This window comes from Cyphomyrmex costatus, unplaced genomic scaffold, assembly GCF_001594065.2.
Source record: "Cyphomyrmex costatus isolate MS0001 unplaced genomic scaffold, Ccosl1.0 scaffold166, whole genome shotgun sequence".
NCBI lineage: Eukaryota > Metazoa > Arthropoda > Insecta > Hymenoptera > Formicidae > Cyphomyrmex > Cyphomyrmex costatus.
In genome coordinates, this window is record NW_017275674.1 from 41,514 (window position 1) to 60,831 (window position 19,318).

The following is a 19,318-nucleotide window of genomic DNA, read 5'->3' on the forward strand; positions in this document are numbered from 1 at the left end:
GTGTGTGTGTGTGTGTGTGTGTGTGTGTGTGTGTGTGTGTGTGTGTTAGTGTGTGTGTTAAGTACTTAGATTTATTATTTTATTAACTTCTAACAATGATTTTTAGCACCGTACTACATATGATGGGTCATTCATATCTTGGGATTTTCATCACTTTTACAAGTAAATAAAAATGATTCTTACATGTACTTTGACATCTTTAAAAATATTTATAAAATCGTATGTAAATATTATAACTAATTATATAGAGTCGATAAAATGTTTAAAGTAGAAATATATTTCATTATTTTAAAATCGATATTCCAAACTACAGAAGAGATAGTTCAAGCGTCGGCTGTCACAAAACTAGTTTAGTTAAATAATTTGAAAATGATTTTTTTTTTATAGTGCATAAATGGATTTAAATTAAACATTTATTGCACTTATATTTCATACAATGCGTTTTATCATTGATATATTGCATTACAAAAAGTTACACTAATTAGAAAAAAGATTTTAATTTTTATTTGTGTGTGTGAATATTAAACAATTTTCATTTAGTACATTTTTAAAAAATTTCTATAATATTCCACACACGAAATCGTTTCATTTTCAATTTTTTTTAACAATTTGTGAAATTTTTATCAAATATAAACTTGGAGAGAAAGAGTACTAGGAGTCAGGCGCAGATAACTTTACGCAAATGCTGATGTATAACAGATATTTTTCCTTATTTTCAATTGTAATTGGTCAATTCTTGGTTCACACCTTGACGGAAAAACGGAAAGTGGAAGAGCAGTAGCCAATCAGAACTCGCGTTGGTAGTAAGTAGAGACCCTATAATAGGGAATCTGGCCAATGTTCTAGTATGAAATATAATGGCGTTCATTAGGAACACATACAGGGGGTCTATTCTTGAAAAGAAACGTATACGAAAGTCTAGGGTAATACTACAGCACAGACTACAGTATGGGTGCGTTCTTTTAGGCATCGGATACAGCAGTTCTTGCAATGATTTGTTCTTTTAGCGCAACTGTACAGTCGATTGCAGTGCAGATTTTCGTTCTTTTGGTAATAGATACGCAGTAGATACGCAGACGATTAGAATTAGCTGCGCAGCCGGCTACGTATCTACGTGATCGTATAAAAAAATGCCCGTTCGGTAAATCCGATGCGCAGCGGCTGCCAAATCCAATGCCTAAAGCCCATTCTACATTGGTCGTATCGTAGGCATCGCAGGTCACAAATTTGTTGCAACAGCCAATCCGATGTGTCAATTAGAAGTCTCACGGCGCTTACGATGCTACGTACGATACGACCAATGTAGAATGGGCTTTACGACGCTTAGAGCCCCAACACACACTTTTGCATAACGCATAAAGCATGTGCATAAGGAATTTCATTGGCCCATTTTCTTATGCATGAATCAATGGACCAATCAAATTCTTTATGTATATGGTATATGCGTTATGCAAAAGTCTGTGCTCCCCGCTTTACGATGCTACGATACGACCAATGTAGAATGGGCTTAAGGCTGGAGTCACATTGAGCGGAAATTACAGCGGAACGGAATAGTGAAACCAATCAGAACTCTACAATCATTCCGCTGCTTTACTTTCTGCGATTGTGATTGGTCTCGCTGTTCCGTTCCGCTGTAGATTTCCGCTGAATGGTCTGGTTTACATCGTGCACTTGATACGCGTACTAACTGGTTACTTTCTATTAAATTATCTTAATTTCAGTAATATATTTAAAGAATGATGTATAAAATTGATACAATACGCATCAAAATGTTTAACTTAAATACGTTTATTGTGTATACATTTACATATATCGCTGAAATTAAGATAATTCAATAGAAAGTAACTAGTTAGCACGCGTATCAAACACGACCAAAACCAGGCCAATGTGACTCCAGCCTTGGCTCGCTATTATTGGTGTATTCTTCTAGATCTGAAATTCTGATTGGATGATCTAAAAGAATACACCAATAAACGCTTCAAAGCATTCGTAGTGGCAACTCGACTGCAACCGTAAACGCATGAAACACATTTAATACGCGTATCAATTCTTTCACGATGTAAACCAGGCCATTGTATCACACCGTGGATACGGTCGAAGTCTCGCTACAAATGCTTTGAAGGCGTTTGATTGACCAATCAGAAGAAAGGACTTTACAAATTGACCAATGAAGAAACGCTTGAAAGTGTATGTTCATTTGTATGGTCATCGCGTTGACCATACCCCGTGTCATCTGTGTCGCTTGTTAGAAAGCACTCTTATTAGTGTCTCTACACCCACACAGGGCAGGCGCAGGGTGCGTGGAACGTAGAACGTCGGTGTAAACATGCGCCGGCGGCGGGCGCAGACGGAGGCTGGCATGTGATCCTGGCTTCATTGTAGATAATACGAGGCTGGCGAAAAATGGCGGATGAACAGGTGAGTCGCCGACGAGAATAAACACGTCTGATCTCGCGCGTGACGCAACGCTATTAATCGCGATACGGAGCGGGCGTCGGTCAAGCGGCCGCGACCCGCCGGCGGAATCCGCGCCGGATTTCCGCGTGTGTCGCGTCCACCCCACACTCGTGCGTGCATGCGTGCGTGGTTTGTCCGACAGTGCGGCGCGTCCGCGCGCATTCGCCGCATTTCTCGCGGGGAGAATATTCTCGCCCTAAGGTGGAGTGCCATTTTCCTCACGCTGTGACAAAACGTTACCGTACGACGCGCACTTCTATCCAATCAGATCGAATCGCAGCCGCTTCGATCGCTACTGATCGCTGCCGACGACTCCGAGTGCCGATCGCGCATCGCTGCGCCACACTCCGTTTGGTGTCCCTCTCCGTCTCTCGCTTGTCAAACTGAGAGAGAGTTTCATGTGAACGCGAACCCTGGCTGATCCAACGGATACTTAACGGCCGATCGGAAAATCATCTGATCGACAGTGTACTGTGTGGTGTCAGAATCGGTGAAGCCGCCGACGGCCGAGTGCGATCGCTGTTTCGTGTGATTGATGGATGGCGCGTTCCGGTTACGATTACTCCTGCGACCGAGCGTCACGTGAAAGCTCGCACGACGCGATGTAAACGAGGGGGAAAAGAAGTGCGGTGACTCCGTTGTATTTCGGAGCGCGTCGCCGTCAATTACGTTGTTTATCTTCGCGTACGTTGTTCGTACGCCGCCGCTACCGTACCGGGGGATACACCCGCGTAACGGAAGCCGCGGAGCTTGCGGAAGCGTTCATCCAGCGTGAACGATACTTTGGCCGCTTTCGTCCGCTAAATCGACCGAGTTCTCGATCTTCAGCGCAATGCGCGTTTATTTACAATCTGTCGCTCGCATATAACCTGTCGCGGCCCGCGAAATTCCGTGTAGAGTCCCGCGCGTCAGCTGGCACGTTTCTGGAGCACTGCTGTAAATTGTAATCCATTGTAATCCCTCATTCTACGACGACGATACACACATATACACGCACACGCACACACACACACACACACACACACACACACACACACACACACACACACACACACACACACCTCATACGCGATAATTCTGTCGGCATAATAGACGACACGGACGTGAGACAGCGATCTCGTATTTTTTTCTACTTCGTTATCGCATATGTATACGTATGCCTGTATGCGTGTATGTATGTGTGGTATGTAAAGCATGTAAATATCATATTATTTATAAGTTGCGCTATTTAAACACGTGTGATTCTCCTTGAACTGATTATCTCATCGTTCTTTTATGTATTTCTGATACATTTTTTAAAAACTTCCATATATACTGATTATTCCAAACAATTTTTGTTTTAATTAGTCGATTCCATAAAGAATGTTCCCCGTTTGCTTTATGCAACTCGAAAAAATGCTTTTGTAAAGTGTTTAATAAAACATTATGCAACGAATTGGGTAGAATTTATTGTTTATTGCACGGTAGTGCATATGAAACATAACGTTTGTCTTTTATATTTGACTAATATATTATTCTCTACAATTTTTAGAATGAACCTCGCTCTGAAGAGTAAAATCTCAAGTCACTCTTTTTTAAAACTCAGTTTTTACTCTTTAATGTGAAATTCCACTCAAATGAATTTATACATTACAGAATATGTACGTATTTGGAATTTTTTAAATATGTAATACCAACGTGCTGATATGTATAATGCAGCTTCAAAAAAATGTCATCAATACTTCGAGGATGATATAATCTTCAATTTTATAATTTTTTATGTGATAAATTCAGTCACTTGTACATTGGATCATATATTAAAATTATTTAATATTAAGTATTCAAATATAATAGCTTAATATAATCAACTTTGACATAATATTGTATATGTATATTCTGTTAATTAATGTTATGGAATATTTAATTGTTCAAAATATTTACATGCGTTTACATTTTGCTAATTTTATGTATAGTAACTTTCAGTATGCATTGTGTAATGTCAATGCAAGTGACGAATTCACTATTACTTCGAGTTAATTGACCCAATATTTTATGCGCCATCCTGTACACAAAAGAAACAAAACTGTCTTCATGTTTCTCTTTTAACTCCATCTAAGTTTATAACTTCAAACCAAATGTGATTTGGCCAGCATAATGCAACTGTACATGTAAAATTGTAAATGTCTTGGACAGTAACAAGTTGCCAATAAAGATTCATGTAGCGCCGTAAAAAGTGGATATATTGTTACTGAAACTTTTTTAGACTTGTACCTAAATGGAAGTCTTAAGAGACAGCTTTAAACAGTGTGACTAAGAATGGATCACATACAGGAAGTACGGCAGCTGGAGTTGCTATGCAAGCAATTGTACGAGTCGCAGGATTCGGCGCATCGCGCGGAGGCGGAAAAGGCCTTGGTTGCTTTCCAGAATGCACCGGATACCCTTACGAAGTGCCAGCTTCTTCTGGATCGCGGGGACTCTGCATATGCTCAATTATTGGCCGCTACCACCTTGACAAAGCTGGTGTCACGTTCGGCACAGGGACAACTTACGACAACACTCAGCTTACAACAGAGGCTTGATATACGTAAGTAACGGTCCATTTCATTTTGCTATGCGCGACAAAAGAGAGATGTGTCTCTTGAGATTTAAAAAGGCAAAACTGGATGTTTTAATTTGTTTAATGTGTTTGCAGGAAATTACGTACTCAACTACTTAGCAACACAACCAAAGTTACCAAATTTTGTGATACAAGCTTTGGTTACGCTATTCGCTAGGATATCAAAGCTTGGCTGGTTCGATTCCGATAAAGAAGAATTTGTCTTCAGGAACGTAGTCAGCGATGTAGCCAAGTTTCTTCAGGTTCGACATACTTTATTCAATGTTTCTTACACGCTGCATTTCTCTTATAATATTTTATTATAACGATTAAAGGGGTCGGTGGAGCATTGTATGATAGGAGTACAGTTGCTTTCTCAATTGACATGTGAAATGAATCAAATATCGGAAGCCGATGCGAACAGATCTCTGACAAAGCATAGAAGAATAGCGAGTAGCTTTAGAGACACACAACTATTTGAAATATTTAGGTTATCATGTACCTTACTGAGCACAGCTCGCGAGAATTGTAAAAGTTTAAATTTCAATGACGAAGCGCAGGTATAGTATAGCAATTATAAACAATTAAGGATTGTTTGATCTCTATAAATTAATTGATTGTTTGTATATCTCTTTTCTGCAGCATGGTTTGATAAGACAATTGTTAAAGCTTGCACAAAATTGTTTAACATTTGACTTTATTGGCACGTCAACCGATGAAAGTTCGGATGATCTTAACACAGTACAAATTCCAACAAGCTGGAGACCTGCGTTTCTGGATTTTACTTCGTTGAAATTATTTTTTGATCTATATCACAGTCTACCTAATACGTTATCGTGTTTGGCACTCTCATGTCTTGTTCAAATAGCGTCAGTCAGACGAAGTTTATTCTCTAATACTGAAAGGGCAAAATTTTTGACACACTTAGTCAATGGTATTAAGCATATACTACAGAATCCTCAAGGTCTTAGTGATCCAGGAAACTATCACGAGTTTTGTAGATTATTATCTCGACTGAAGAGCAATTTCCAACTTGGTGAGTTGGTTTTGGTAGAGGATTATCCCGAAGCAATACAACTGATCGCAAAATTTACGGTGCAAAGCTTACAAATGTGGCAATTTGCGCCAAATAGTTTGCATTATCTTTTGACACTGTGGCAAAGAATGGTATCTTCAATGCCATATGTAAAAGCTGGTGATCCACATTTATTGAATACATACACACCAGAAGTTACAAATGCATACATTACGTCGAGACTCGAGTCAGTAGCAGTAGTGGTCAGAGAACGTTTGGAGGATCCATTGGATGATCTAGGAGTGGTTCATCATCAGTTAGAACAAATATCAGTCATCGGTAGATGCGAGTATCAAAAAACGTGCACCTTACTAGTCCAACTGTTCGATCAAGCTGCAAGAACATACCAGGAGCTAATGACGCAAACGGTTTCACCAACGCAACAGATTGATATTGCAATTCAGGAGGGACAACTCACATGGCTTGTATATATCATAGGTAAATGGAATATATAAATGCATTTTTCTGTTAGACTATGTAAAGGCATGAATAATATTATTATATTAATTTTTTATAATTGCAATATTATATTAATTAACAATATTACACAATTCTTTTCTCATTATCTTTCGTAGGTGGTGTTATTGGCGGAAGAGTTGCATTTAACAGTAATGAAGAATTTGACGCTATGGATGGAGAATTGGTTTGCAGAGTGCTTCAATTGATGAATCTAACTGATTCAAGACTCGCACAAGGGGGCTGTGAGAAACTGGAATTAGCGATGTTGAGTTTTTTCGAGCAATTTCGAAAGATTTATGTTGGTGATCAAGTTCAAAAGAATTCTAAAGTGTACAGGAGGTTGTCTGATGTGTTGGGTCTTAACGACGAGGCGATGGTACTCAGCATCTTTATTCGAAAGATGTAAGTGGATTTGCATGACACTTTTATATATATATATATATATATATATGAAATTGCTGTGCTCTGAATTACTGTTGAATTGTATATAATTATGTAATTTACAGAATAACGAATTTGAAGTACTGGGGTAGGAGCGAACAAATTATTTCCAAGACACTACAACTTTTAAATGATTTATCAGTGGGTTATAGTTGTGTTCGTAAACTCGTTAAATTAGAAGAAGTACAATTTATGCTCAACAATCATACGGTACTCTATATTAATATCTATTACTGCTTAAGATTTTGTATAAGTAATGAGTACAATTTTAACACACCTTTCTTATATTGTATAATAATTAAATAAAAAAATAATTAGATCTTTTTCTATTGATATAGCGAGAACATTTTCCATTTTTGGGAAACAATGTTGCTGTGACAGAAATGCGTTGTAGATCAATGTTTTACACATCTCTTGGTAGATTATTGATGGTAGATTTAGGTGAAGATGAGGAAAGGTTTCATACCTTTATGTTACCTCTTACAGGTAAAAAAACTTATCATCATTTAATTCTTTTTTTTAGAGACATATGCGACACTTACGTTCTTATATATAATTTTAGGTGCATTAGAAAGCCTTGGTCAATTAATGGGTGCTGCAGATACACCTCTTTTTGCAGCAGAGGAAGCAAAGAAAGCATTGATTGGTTTAGCGCGAGATCTTAGAGGCTTAGCTTATGCATTCAACACCAAGACATCCTATATGATGCTTTTTGATTGGATGTACGTATATATAAGATATAAAAGTTTACAAATATTTACTATTAATAATTTGTGAATATCAAAAAGCAATCATTTTTCTTTACTATCGATGTTTTCTGTGAACTTAGATATCCGAATTATACACCGATTTTATTACATGCTGTGGAGTTGTGGCATCACGAACCTCAAGTGACAACGCCCGTCCTGAAATTATTTGCTGAGTTAGTACAAAATAGGAGTCAACGATTACAATTTGACGCGTCGTCTCCAAATGGAATATTGCTGTTCCGCGAGGCTAGCAAAATAATATGTAGCTACGGCAATCACATATTAAATGTTGAAGTACCCAAGGATCAGATTTATCCTTTAAAACTCAAAGGAATAAGTATATGCTTCAGTATGTTAAAGGCAGCCTTGTGCGGAAGTTACGTAAACTTTGGAGTGTTTAGGCTATATGGTGACGAGGCGTTGGACAACGCTCTTAATACATTTGTCAAATTGCTCCTTAGTATTCCACAAAGTGATCTGTTGGTAAGTATATACATTAGTCATAATATTTTATTTTATTATTTAAATAGTTTTTAATAATTAAATTGTATCAGCTGTATTGATGAATTATTACATAATGATAAAAATATTTATCTTATATTGTTACTTTTATATGTTATTTTTCACAGCATTATCCAAAATTGTCGGCAACATATTATTTGTTACTCGAATGTCTGGCGCAAGATCACATGGTCTTTTTATCTACTTTGGAACCTAGGGTTTTTCTCTACATCCTTTCCAGTATCAGCGAAGGCCTTACAGCACTAGGTGCGCAAAAAGACTTCTATACAGGTCTGTGCGGCTGATTCTATCTTGCTACTACTCTCTACATCCTCAATGCCATATCTTGAAATGGAAATAATTTAAACATTTAGACAAACATCTATGAGTTAAAAAGAATCTTTTTCTCGGTTAATATTTCTAGAAAAATTTTTTTATAGTTTTCCACAAAAAAATGGAAAAATGCTTAAAGATATTTAACATGTATTGTAAGCAGAATTATGCGTAAATTAATAATTTATTTGTAAAGTTATATTGAAAGAGTAAATTCAAAAAGTATTTATTCAACAAAATATGTTATAAGGCATAAATGTGTACAGGATTACAAAGTTATTATAAATTTTCCTTTGAATTATCCTTTGAACGTATTTCCTAAGTCATATAAACATTTGTTTCATTGTTGCGAGCATAATCATTTAAAGTTATAATATTTTGATACATTAGAATTCTATATTGGTTTTATAATATATTTGCTTTTTTTGCATTACTGCTTGGAATGTAAATTTGCCTATAGAATTAGTCACTGTGACAGTTCAAAATGCAAGAAACAGACGCATATTTCAAATACTTTATTATGCACAATGAAGAAAATCACTGAAACACTTTATGAATAACATTGGCTATAAGAGGATTGGAGTGCGTGGAACTTGGACCCTAAATATGATAAAGTGCAATACGCAAGAATCATACAGCTTATATTCTCTACAATATCTTCTGAATGTTATGCAATTTTCTATTTCTATTGATACGAAATTGAATAATGGGTCTGACATAGATAAACAGCCGCACAGCTGATATATTACTAAATACATTAACATTAAGTTAAAGATTATGTCTGTTTTATATAATAACTAATGTACTAATTGCAGAGTTGCATGTATTTAATATTGATATGTTTGAATATTTTTAATAATCATACGCAGTATGAATATCTCAATTAAATTTATATATATATATATATATATATAAATAAAAATCAAATTTTTTAGATTTTATGCAATTGCGATTAGCAACATTTTTTAAATTAATACAATAATTGTGATTTTATATATAATAATATATTTATATTTATTTATTTATATAGAATATCTTTAAAATGTTCTTTACTTAGATTTCTATAATAATTTTTATTGATATTATATATTATGTTTATTGAATTACGAAGTATTCAATTATACAGGGAAGCAGGTAAGTTTTTTAATAAGCTTGCAATGCTGGTATTTTGGTTGCACGAATTTATCATTGTGCTATGATTTTAAAGATATACATATATATTTATTTCTTTTTGACAATAAAAGCTGAAGTAAAAATAAAATTTTCTGATTTCAGATACTATGGTTTGTACTGGTTGCTGTGCAACTCTTGATCATATTGTGACATATTTGTTTAAACAACTTTATCAAAAAGGTACATTAATTTAACAATTATTAAATATAAAATATATAACTGTCTGAGAAAACAAACAATAAGTATAAAAAAAATGATGCTCTGGGTTTTTGAGACTGCTCGGTTAAGGGTTGATACTTGATACAAGAAATTATAAAAATTATATAGTACTGATATATGTATATATTTTCTCAGGATATCCAGGAAGGAAAAATGCAGTTGTTCCTGGAGGAGGAGAATTATTTTTACAAGTTTTAAAACAGCATCCTGAAATACTTCAACAAATTTTAAGTACTGTTTTAAATGTGATAATGTTTGAAGATTGTAGAAATCAATGGAGCATGTCTCGTCCTTTATTAGGTCTCATATTATTAAATGAAGACGTAAGTTTACAATGATGGTTTTATTACAATGTAATAATTCCTATAATACTTTATTTTTTAATGTTTTTTAAATCTTTTTATATATATATATAATTTTCTTTTTATTATATATACGTAATAAAAAGAGAAGCTACCCTTTATATACATATATACATATGCATATATATATATATATATACACATATAATGTCTTGTTTATCTCTCTGTTCTTACAGTATTTCAATCAATTAAGGGAAAATATTATTAGAAGTCAACCAGTTGATAAACAAGCAGCAATGGCCCAATGGTTTGAAAACTTAATGAATGGGATTGAAAGAAATTTACTCACAAAAAATAGAGATAGGTAAAAATACAGTAACTACAATATGTATTCTCTATTATATATCCTAAGTATTTCATAAATGTTATAATGTTTGTTTTCTCGTAGGTTTACACAAAATTTATCAATGTTTAGAAGAGACATAAATGATGCCCTAAAAGGACCTAATATATCAAATTCAGTCAATGATATGATGACTTCGTAGTAACACTGCTCTCTCTGAAATAGATTCTTCTAGGTTCTTGCCTGCCAAATGCTTGAATGTGTGTGCGAGTGAAACTCTAAATTAATGGTGAAATTAAAATTATGGCTTTAGATGAATATAAAGATAATAAATATTATTATTTTACATAAATATTATAGTTTGGCTTCCTATTCTTCGTAATTGTCTTTTTATGCGCTTAATTATATTCATACTTTCATCTTTGTGCACATGTAGTAATATTAAAAGAAAATAAAATTTACAATTTTCTTTTATAATAATAAAATTATAATTTTCTTCTTTATATGGCCTTTAGAAAGATTTTGTACATTAATAATTTTAATAATTTTATCTCCAACGTAATTGAATAAAAAAGCTAAATATTTCTTTTTTTTATTACCTTTATACTCGAATTTTTTTTGTCTCCTGTGAAACGATCAAATTTAATTTTTGTGCACATATTATCAAAATTAGCTATTATTATATGATATTTTATGAGTATACAAAAAATATATATTATTTGAATTTTTCGAAACAAACCGTCTCCATATTTTTCAATCAAAATATCGTATACTTTATAATCTTCTTGGTATACATAAAATTAAAAATTTAATAATTTTTTTACTTTAGAAAAATATATGTTTTTTTATTGTGTAATTATTTGTTTCTAAAAGTCATCTTAATAGAGATAAATACGATTTTTTATGCAGAGATTAATTTCTTGCTTTTTATATTTAAAATGTTATAAGCCTTATACCTAAGCCAGTTTTTTTCATATTATTATTGTCTTAAGCATTACTGGGTACCTATCATGGAATAAAGTCGGAATGGATTCCGATCAGAATTGTTCAATTATTCCCTAGATTTCTATTGTGGTTTTTAGGGAAAACGGAATAATTTCGATCGGAATCCATTCCGACTTGTTCCATGATAGGTACCCCTGACTCCTACAAATAAGTTTTTTAGAATCTTACAAACAATAGTGTTTTATTTTAATTTAAAACATTTGTTTGCAGAAGCTTTATTAAAACACTTTTCTTTTTTAACTATTATTTTGTCAATAATTTTCGATATTATATGTATACATTTTACAGAATAGGAAGCCAATAATATTATTTTTATTTACAATTATATATTCTTATTTTAAATGAATTGCGGACTTTCATTCGTTTAAAAATGTTGTACACACAAATGTGCAGCTTAAAAAAAGCTATTTGCAACATTACAGATTCTTATAGGAGAGAGAGAAAGAGAGAGAGAGAGAGAGAGAGAGAGAGAGAGAGAGAGAGAGAGAGAGAGAGAAAGAGAGAGAGAGAAACGAGAGATGCAAATCGCGATACACTCATTACTTAAAATTTATTCAAATAAAAGAGCTACTATGAAGCTATATTATCCAGTGAATAATGTGAACGATGTAAATGAGGATATCATTAAATTTATCATACAAAGATTCACTTAAGAATATATAGTTATTATATTATGTTATTAATGACATTACTTCAGAAAGATAGATGAACGAAATAGATATTATGAGACGTTAAGTAACATTCGTTAATTTTACTATATAAAAATGATTATATATAAAGCAAATCACGCATTTTGAGCAATCGTCTGTCTAACAGCATTGTCTCAATTATATCCTATATCACAATTCTATATTGATTAATATTTATTGAGTCGTAATTATCAAAATGTTTAAATTTTCATCAACGGATAAATAACTATGGAAAAATACTTAATATATTTTATAACAAAATAAAACTGGAATAATCAAGAAATCAAACAATTGCAAAATGAACAGGATAAGATATTGATAAGATATAGGATATCGCTAAGATATCTTATATTGAAATATTTTTAATCATCTTTTGTTGTATATCATTGCAAAATTTATTGGCCATAGAAGAGAAAGAGAGAGAAAGAAAGAGAGGCAACATTCCTTTATTTTTTTATACGTATATATTACACATCTTTTATAACATTTTGTAAATTATTTTATAGGCTTCATAAAAAAATCTATGTGCCCATCTGCGAACAGGCAATAAAATATTCTGTTTAAATTTAGTATATGTATACTCATGCTATAATTTACCAATGCTTTTTTAACGGTAATTTTTGGAACAGAGGTACAGTAGAGGCTTTTTAAATGCCGCAGGATCATATCCCACCTAAAGTTTATTCGGTGCTCTACAATTAAAACAATCAAACGATACAAGAACGCCAAAATTCATTTAGCTGTCTCTTTATAATGATTATGTGATAAAATTACACATATAATATTTTCTACAATTGCAGATCGTTATGCGAAACTGACACTAATACAGTTTCGTGATTATGGTAGTGAAACTACCCTCACTGCTCGTAGGTACCGCGTATTATTCTTAGCGAGTTGTTATATTACACTGTGATAGTGACGCCGTAAGAGTACATTATTGTATTAACTGTCGCTCGATTTCGTTCTCTGCGAACGAAAGAAAAAAAAAGAGAAAGAAAAAAGTATCGCATTGAATATAACATGTACCTGTAAAGATATATTTTTTTCCACGACGCGGTACAATATTGCGTTGCAATAGTTGAATTTCACGATCTCGAGCTGGTAATAATTGTCTCAATAAAACGTTTCGAATCGCTTTTCCGAATTACAATGACTTATTTAACAATATATAAAATACGATATACTGAGAGAATACCCAGCGTTGCGTTACGTTGCGACTGTAGAGCCCGTAAGAGCTTATTCTTACTCTTCAAGGCTATTGAGGCTGCGTGATCCTCTTTCGCTGATGAATGCGAGAATCTGACTCAACGTCCTCAGCACAATCTCATTTTCCGCGTGCGTCCTGCCGCGCGAGGGATGTTCAATAGATTTTTATACAAATGCACATAAAAGAACCTACGACAAAAAATAAGGACAGAAACTATATCGAGTGCAAATTTTCCTACGTCTAAAATATATAAAGCAGCATTTTACCAAGATTATACGCAAACCTATACGGGTCGATATTCAGCGCTGTACCTTTATCAGATAATATTGTAAATATACATTGAACACGATAAATTGTTCTCTTAATCCTAAGTTACCTTTTCTGTTTTACTGATCCATCTACAGCGCTAAATTTTAATAAGAGTATATTGATACATAATGCGCAAATTTAAAGTTTATAAAGAAAATATAACTCACAAATAGAAGATATGTATGATAGAGTGTGATATATAGTAAATATCGCGCTTCATTATTACTGTGAAGATTTTTTTTATCTCTATTTTTTTAAATCTTAATCTCAAGCAATCTTGTGTTTTAACAGTCTTATTTCAATTTCTTGCTCTCCTGCTCAATGTGAGAATAACTTTTTTTTTCTTTTGTTTCTTTTTTTATTTTCTCTGGAGTGATTTATTTTTTATGCGAAGGAACAGGATGTATAAAGTGCGTTCTAGACTCGATGTATTGATTTAATTTACCGAACTATCTGAAATTTTATCAGTGTGTAATTAATATATAATAATAATAATAATAATAATGATAATACTATGTTAATGTTTTTGCTGACGTGTTGAAATATGAAATATTATAAACATAGAATTCTTATTGTGATATTACTTTTTTTTATTGTGAAGAAAATATTTTTTTATGTTTACCTTATTTGAATATTTAAAGGATGTCACTCTTCTCTCCTTCCTTATATATATGCTAGGTGTTCAATGAGGAACTCAAATTATAAAAATACATTACAAAGATTTCGGCTGCATTTTGTATATTTTATTACTTCGCGGAAGAATCGAACGAGTTAATGATACATGTGATAATTGTAACATGTTATAAACTATATATGGTCATTATGTGCAAAAACGTAATGTCAGAGCATATCTTTATAGCGTAAAAACGTTGTGTTTCTGATGTGGTCGCTAGGAAGTCTGTGGTCAAGTTTTGGCCATTAGTTGATGCACCGCCAGTTGCACACGTAATTCCACGCAAGCATCCTTCTCTTCGATAATACTACGTATCAATGTCGTCATCTTCTTCTGCAGAGAGAATCATATAAATGTATAGAAGTAGAACAAAAAAGTTGGTATGGAGAAACGTACCTCGAGTAGCTGATTTTCTTTGACTAGCTGTATCATGGCCGTCATTTCGGCTTCATTAGGAGAATGTATCCTCTCTTTGGGTTTCTTCTTTTCTTCTTTTGTGCTGCGCTCTGTTAACATCTCCATTAATCGTTTGATCTCATTTCTCTCCTGACTGATGCGAGATTTCAGTAATGCTTGCATATTTAGCAATTCCTCATGGATCAGCCTTTCTCGCAGTTTGTCTATGACATCTTCTTCAGACTCTGTATATAAATTAATGATATGCTAATATGTACTTAGCTTAAGAGAATGTATTAAAAATTATAATATTATTAATCATGTATACCATTTGTTCTGTCATTCTGTGTTACATTCTCAGGTTCTTGCGGTGTGATTGCAGTCTCGATCGCGGAATCAACCGCGTCTTTATCTTGTATATTTACATTTTGTTCATTTTGCATGGCGCTTGCACTGCTACCTGCCGAACAAGAACACTTCTCTTTTACTTCTTCTGTGCTATGCAATTTACTGTCTTTTTTTATCAATGTATTGGTTGACGATTGAGCATTATCGGATATTGTCTGTCCGGAATCTCCGTTTGCAGCTTTTGGCTTCTGCAAGGTAGATTCTATTGGAATATTATCGGTTGACTTTATTTCTTCATCTAGACTCTTTTGCGTAGCACCTTCCAATTTTTGAACAGTCTTACATTTTCTCTGCAAAGTACAATTTATTATGTCTCGATGCTCTTTATACAATATAAATTTTTGAAACGTTTTTGCAGCTTTATACCTTTAGTTGCGTTATCATGCGTTGTACTTCCCATAATTGTTCCTCACGAGATTTCGTTACAAAACCGGCATTCATTTGCATGTGAATTTGGGACAATAACGATTCCTGCTTGGTTAATTCTGCTGCTATACCCTCTACAGAATCTGGCAAATTCGTACTACCGGACGATAAAGGCGGTACATATTTTATCAATTGTATATTTGGGAATAGAGCTTTACAGTGGAACAGTAAAGCCAATAGCAATCTGTGACTCATTTGCAAAACTGGGCTTAACGTCATCGAGATCGTTTGTGCGTTCATTTTTGTTGTTTTCTCCTAAAGTAAAATTCATTAAAAATCAATTAGAATATTATTTAAGAGAATAATGTATTAAATTGATTGGAAAATTTGCGTTGCTTTCAATCAACTTTTATTTTCCATAAAATTAGAATATATAATAAAAAAATTGAGAAATTTTTATCTCCACAAAAAGGATCTAATCTTGTCTGACAAACCTTTTGCACCGAAATAGTAATATTTTGAACATACTCGTGCTGTGACATTGTCCAGATGCAACGTGACCCATGCCAGGAGAATCCTGTTGCATTCCGGTAACTGCTGTGTCAACTGGGCCAATTGTGCTTCCCGCTGCGCGACATCCTTGGTCGATGCGGCTTGCTCGAAGCGCGATATCGTTTCGCTATTCTCCAGCACAGACTCTGGCAGCTCTCTACATCACCACAATGCGCACTTTTTCGTTTGATCTTAAAACACATGGTGAGAAGGAGGATAGAATTCACAGGTATACAAACCTAAGAAAGAGTATCAATAAGCTCGTAGCTACCGTGGGTTCGAACTCAGATATATTCACCAGCTCTCGATTGTTATATAATTTTTTCAAGTGCTGAATTTTTGACTTCACCCCAGGGGCTTTATACAGGCCTTCCACATTCATTCCATGCTCTTCAACGTAATCTATACAATCTCTCACCACCAAGGGTAATTTGACTCCATCGTGACAACAGCTTCTTTCAACTGCCAGATGAAGACTAACACCAAAAATTGGTTGTTCCTCTGAGGAATATAATATGTACATTTCTAAGAAGTGTAGTTGATAGAACAAATCAAAATATATTTGTAAGAATTACAATCTTACCACCAATATCCAAACCCTCATGCTTTCCTTTTTTCCGATCCTTTAATTTTTGCTTGGATTTATCTTTATCCTTGTCTTTCCGCTTTTCCTTATCTACATCCTTCTCATCCTTTTCCTTCTTTTTTTTATCCTTCTCTTTCTCAGTATCTTTTTCTTTCGCCTCCTTCTCTCGAGATTTTTCCCGCTTTTCCTTTTTAGTTGGGAATTTAAAGGCTTTGGTCTTTTTTGATTTTGAAGGGCTTCTGTATAATTTTAAGAGCAATTTGTAATCAACTGTTATTTTGTATATATGTAATAAAGACTTTTATAATAAAATAAATGTTCACTGAGCAAATTAGAATTAGTATAAGTAGTAGTATCAAATCATAAACATTTAAAATAAGTCTGCTTTCCATTTTTCATAAATCCAAAATCAGATTCAATGATGCATGAAAAAACTAGTGTAGTACTAATAAGAAATGTAGAACTAGAAATAGTCAATGGATGGCCATCAATTATAATTATCAAGTATTAATAGTGTAGCCTTATTCATATGCCTTTGTTAATTTTTAGTCAAGAGAATCTGTTAATTGCGTTTATATTAGTTACATTAGTTATTATTAGTAAGTATATGTCAAGCAGCAATATAAAAGAGAGAAATCACGTAGATTTCGACGCAAATATTACTTGGTTTCCTGATCCTCGTCCGGCGAACTCTCACCCTCTAGGGTCGCATAACCCCTGTCCTTTCTGTCCTTCTTGTCCTTACGCTTTCCACCAAGAAGTTCCTTCTTGGAATGCTTATCATGGCTGCCTTCGTCACTAACTGCAATATAAAAATAATTAATGCAAGATAAATCTCTTCGGCAGTAAAATGACAGCGAGAAAAGCAAATCTACAACTAGATGTTTTGACAGCTATCACATAACCTCTCTCTATTTCTTAAGCACGATATCTAATTGTTCGAAACGTAAATACAACGTGACAATAATTATTACGTACAATCGCTCTCATTACTTTTCCTCGCCGATTCAGATGCATACAATCCGGGAAATTCTTTCTCAACGTCTGGACTTTCAAAGTCCATTCTACTTTAATTTATGTGTACCTGACGTACATACACACTTGCGAGCAATGTAGAAGACAGAAGATGCGCAGTGGTTCAATGTAGCGTCTGCTCTTCGACCAATCAGAGTTTGCCTCTAAATGCTAAAAATTTAGCATTCAAAAAGTAAGTTGGATTACATTACAGTCTATTTAGTTTGCAGAAATTCCAGCGTGTTGTATAAAATTTCGCACTATAGTTGTATGTCTTACTTACAACAAAATAAAGTGTGAAATTTTTTTTATTTCCTAAGGACGAAATTATATAGCTTCAAGCCTATCAAAGAATATAGAAATATGAAAATTAATATAATTAATTAAACATTCGTTAGTTGCAATGTGTATGTATGATATGAATGTATGTATACTATGACAAATTTTTTTAACGATTAAATGCATTTTAGAATACAAACTTTGAACGTCAAAATACCTTTTTAATTTTATATCGAATAATATAAAATAATACACACACACGCACGCATGCACGCACGCACGCACACATACATACATACATATATACACACCATTTGCCCAGAATCGAGCGTCTTTAATAGTATATCTCATTGGTATTTATAGTCTGATCTTAGTATGTTTGAATCTCGCGCAATATTTGGGGGGGGGAAATTTGATTGGCTGCTCCAAAATATTCAGTAGCCATTTATGCTGCATTATGCGTAATCGATATCTCGCGTTCTCGAATCGGTCGCGATTACGCGTTGCGTTCATATTCAAGACATTCATGTTCGCGAGTGTATAGTTATTTATTTTATTTGTTAATTGTTATTTATTTTTGTTTAACATCGATGCTGTTGTGTTCAAGGTGAAATAGTCGAATTAGACTATATTCTATTATTCTGTCGTCGAAGTCGAAATATTCCGATGATCCCGGTAGTATATTCATTTTTTTGCTTATATTAGAACCATTTGGTCGCGGCGGACGCGCTTCGGTTCGGATACTGTTTAATTCTGTATTTGAAGTGTTTCTACTAAACGTTTTTTAAATGTAAATCTGTTGGGTTTTGGTACAATATATATCTTTTATTCTATTTTGTTCGAATAATAATTTTAACTTATTATGATGAAATTAATAATTTTATAATACCGATAGTTATAAAATGTTGATTACTTTTAGGTAAACAATATAATTTTTATTCAGTTTTATCTACCGCAATTAATTGATATCCGTAATTAAGTAACATTACTTATAATAATTATATTGTCATCATTGTCTACAAAAATTTACATTGTAAATAAAAATCGATCAATTAAGAAAAAAAAGTGGTAGCAGTAATAAAAATATGTTAAAAATTATAATTTTATAAATTTTCTGAAAACTTATAAGGATAATAGGACTTATAAGGATTAAGCTGCGAAAGTGTTACAGATTGAAATTTTTGTAATTTAATGAGATCTGATA

At 33.5% G+C, this 19,318-nt stretch overlaps 2 protein-coding genes across 2 annotated transcripts; one reads left to right on the plus strand and one right to left on the minus strand.

Moving 5' to 3' along the window:
• Positions 1-2,361: 2,361 nt before the first annotated feature.
• Ranbp16 (Ran-binding protein 16) lies at positions 2,362-10,832 on the plus strand. Its single transcript, XM_018537220.1, has 15 exons — positions 2,362-2,418; positions 4,768-5,023; positions 5,132-5,298; positions 5,371-5,595; positions 5,678-6,548; positions 6,686-6,971; positions 7,076-7,220; positions 7,349-7,496; positions 7,573-7,732; positions 7,840-8,242; positions 8,389-8,527; positions 9,869-9,946; positions 10,121-10,308; positions 10,524-10,651; positions 10,736-10,832. Exons 1-15 carry the CDS (start codon positions 2,404-2,406, stop codon positions 10,830-10,832), a joined length of 3,306 nt encoding a protein of 1,101 aa, XP_018392722.1. The 5' UTR covers positions 2,362-2,403.
• A 3,644-nt stretch (positions 10,833-14,476) lies between these two features.
• Positions 14,477-17,926, minus strand: Rlip (Ral interacting protein). The gene is made up of 9 exons (XM_018537221.1): positions 17,800-17,926; positions 17,485-17,623; positions 16,819-17,060; positions 16,475-16,736; positions 16,212-16,392; positions 15,684-15,998; positions 15,238-15,607; positions 14,910-15,154; positions 14,477-14,846 (listed from the first exon to the last, which is right to left on the minus strand). Exons 1-9 carry the CDS (start codon positions 17,882-17,884, stop codon positions 14,745-14,747), a joined length of 1,941 nt encoding a protein of 646 aa, XP_018392723.1. The 5' UTR covers positions 17,885-17,926; the 3' UTR covers positions 14,477-14,744.
• Positions 17,927-19,318: the final 1,392 nt, after the last annotated feature.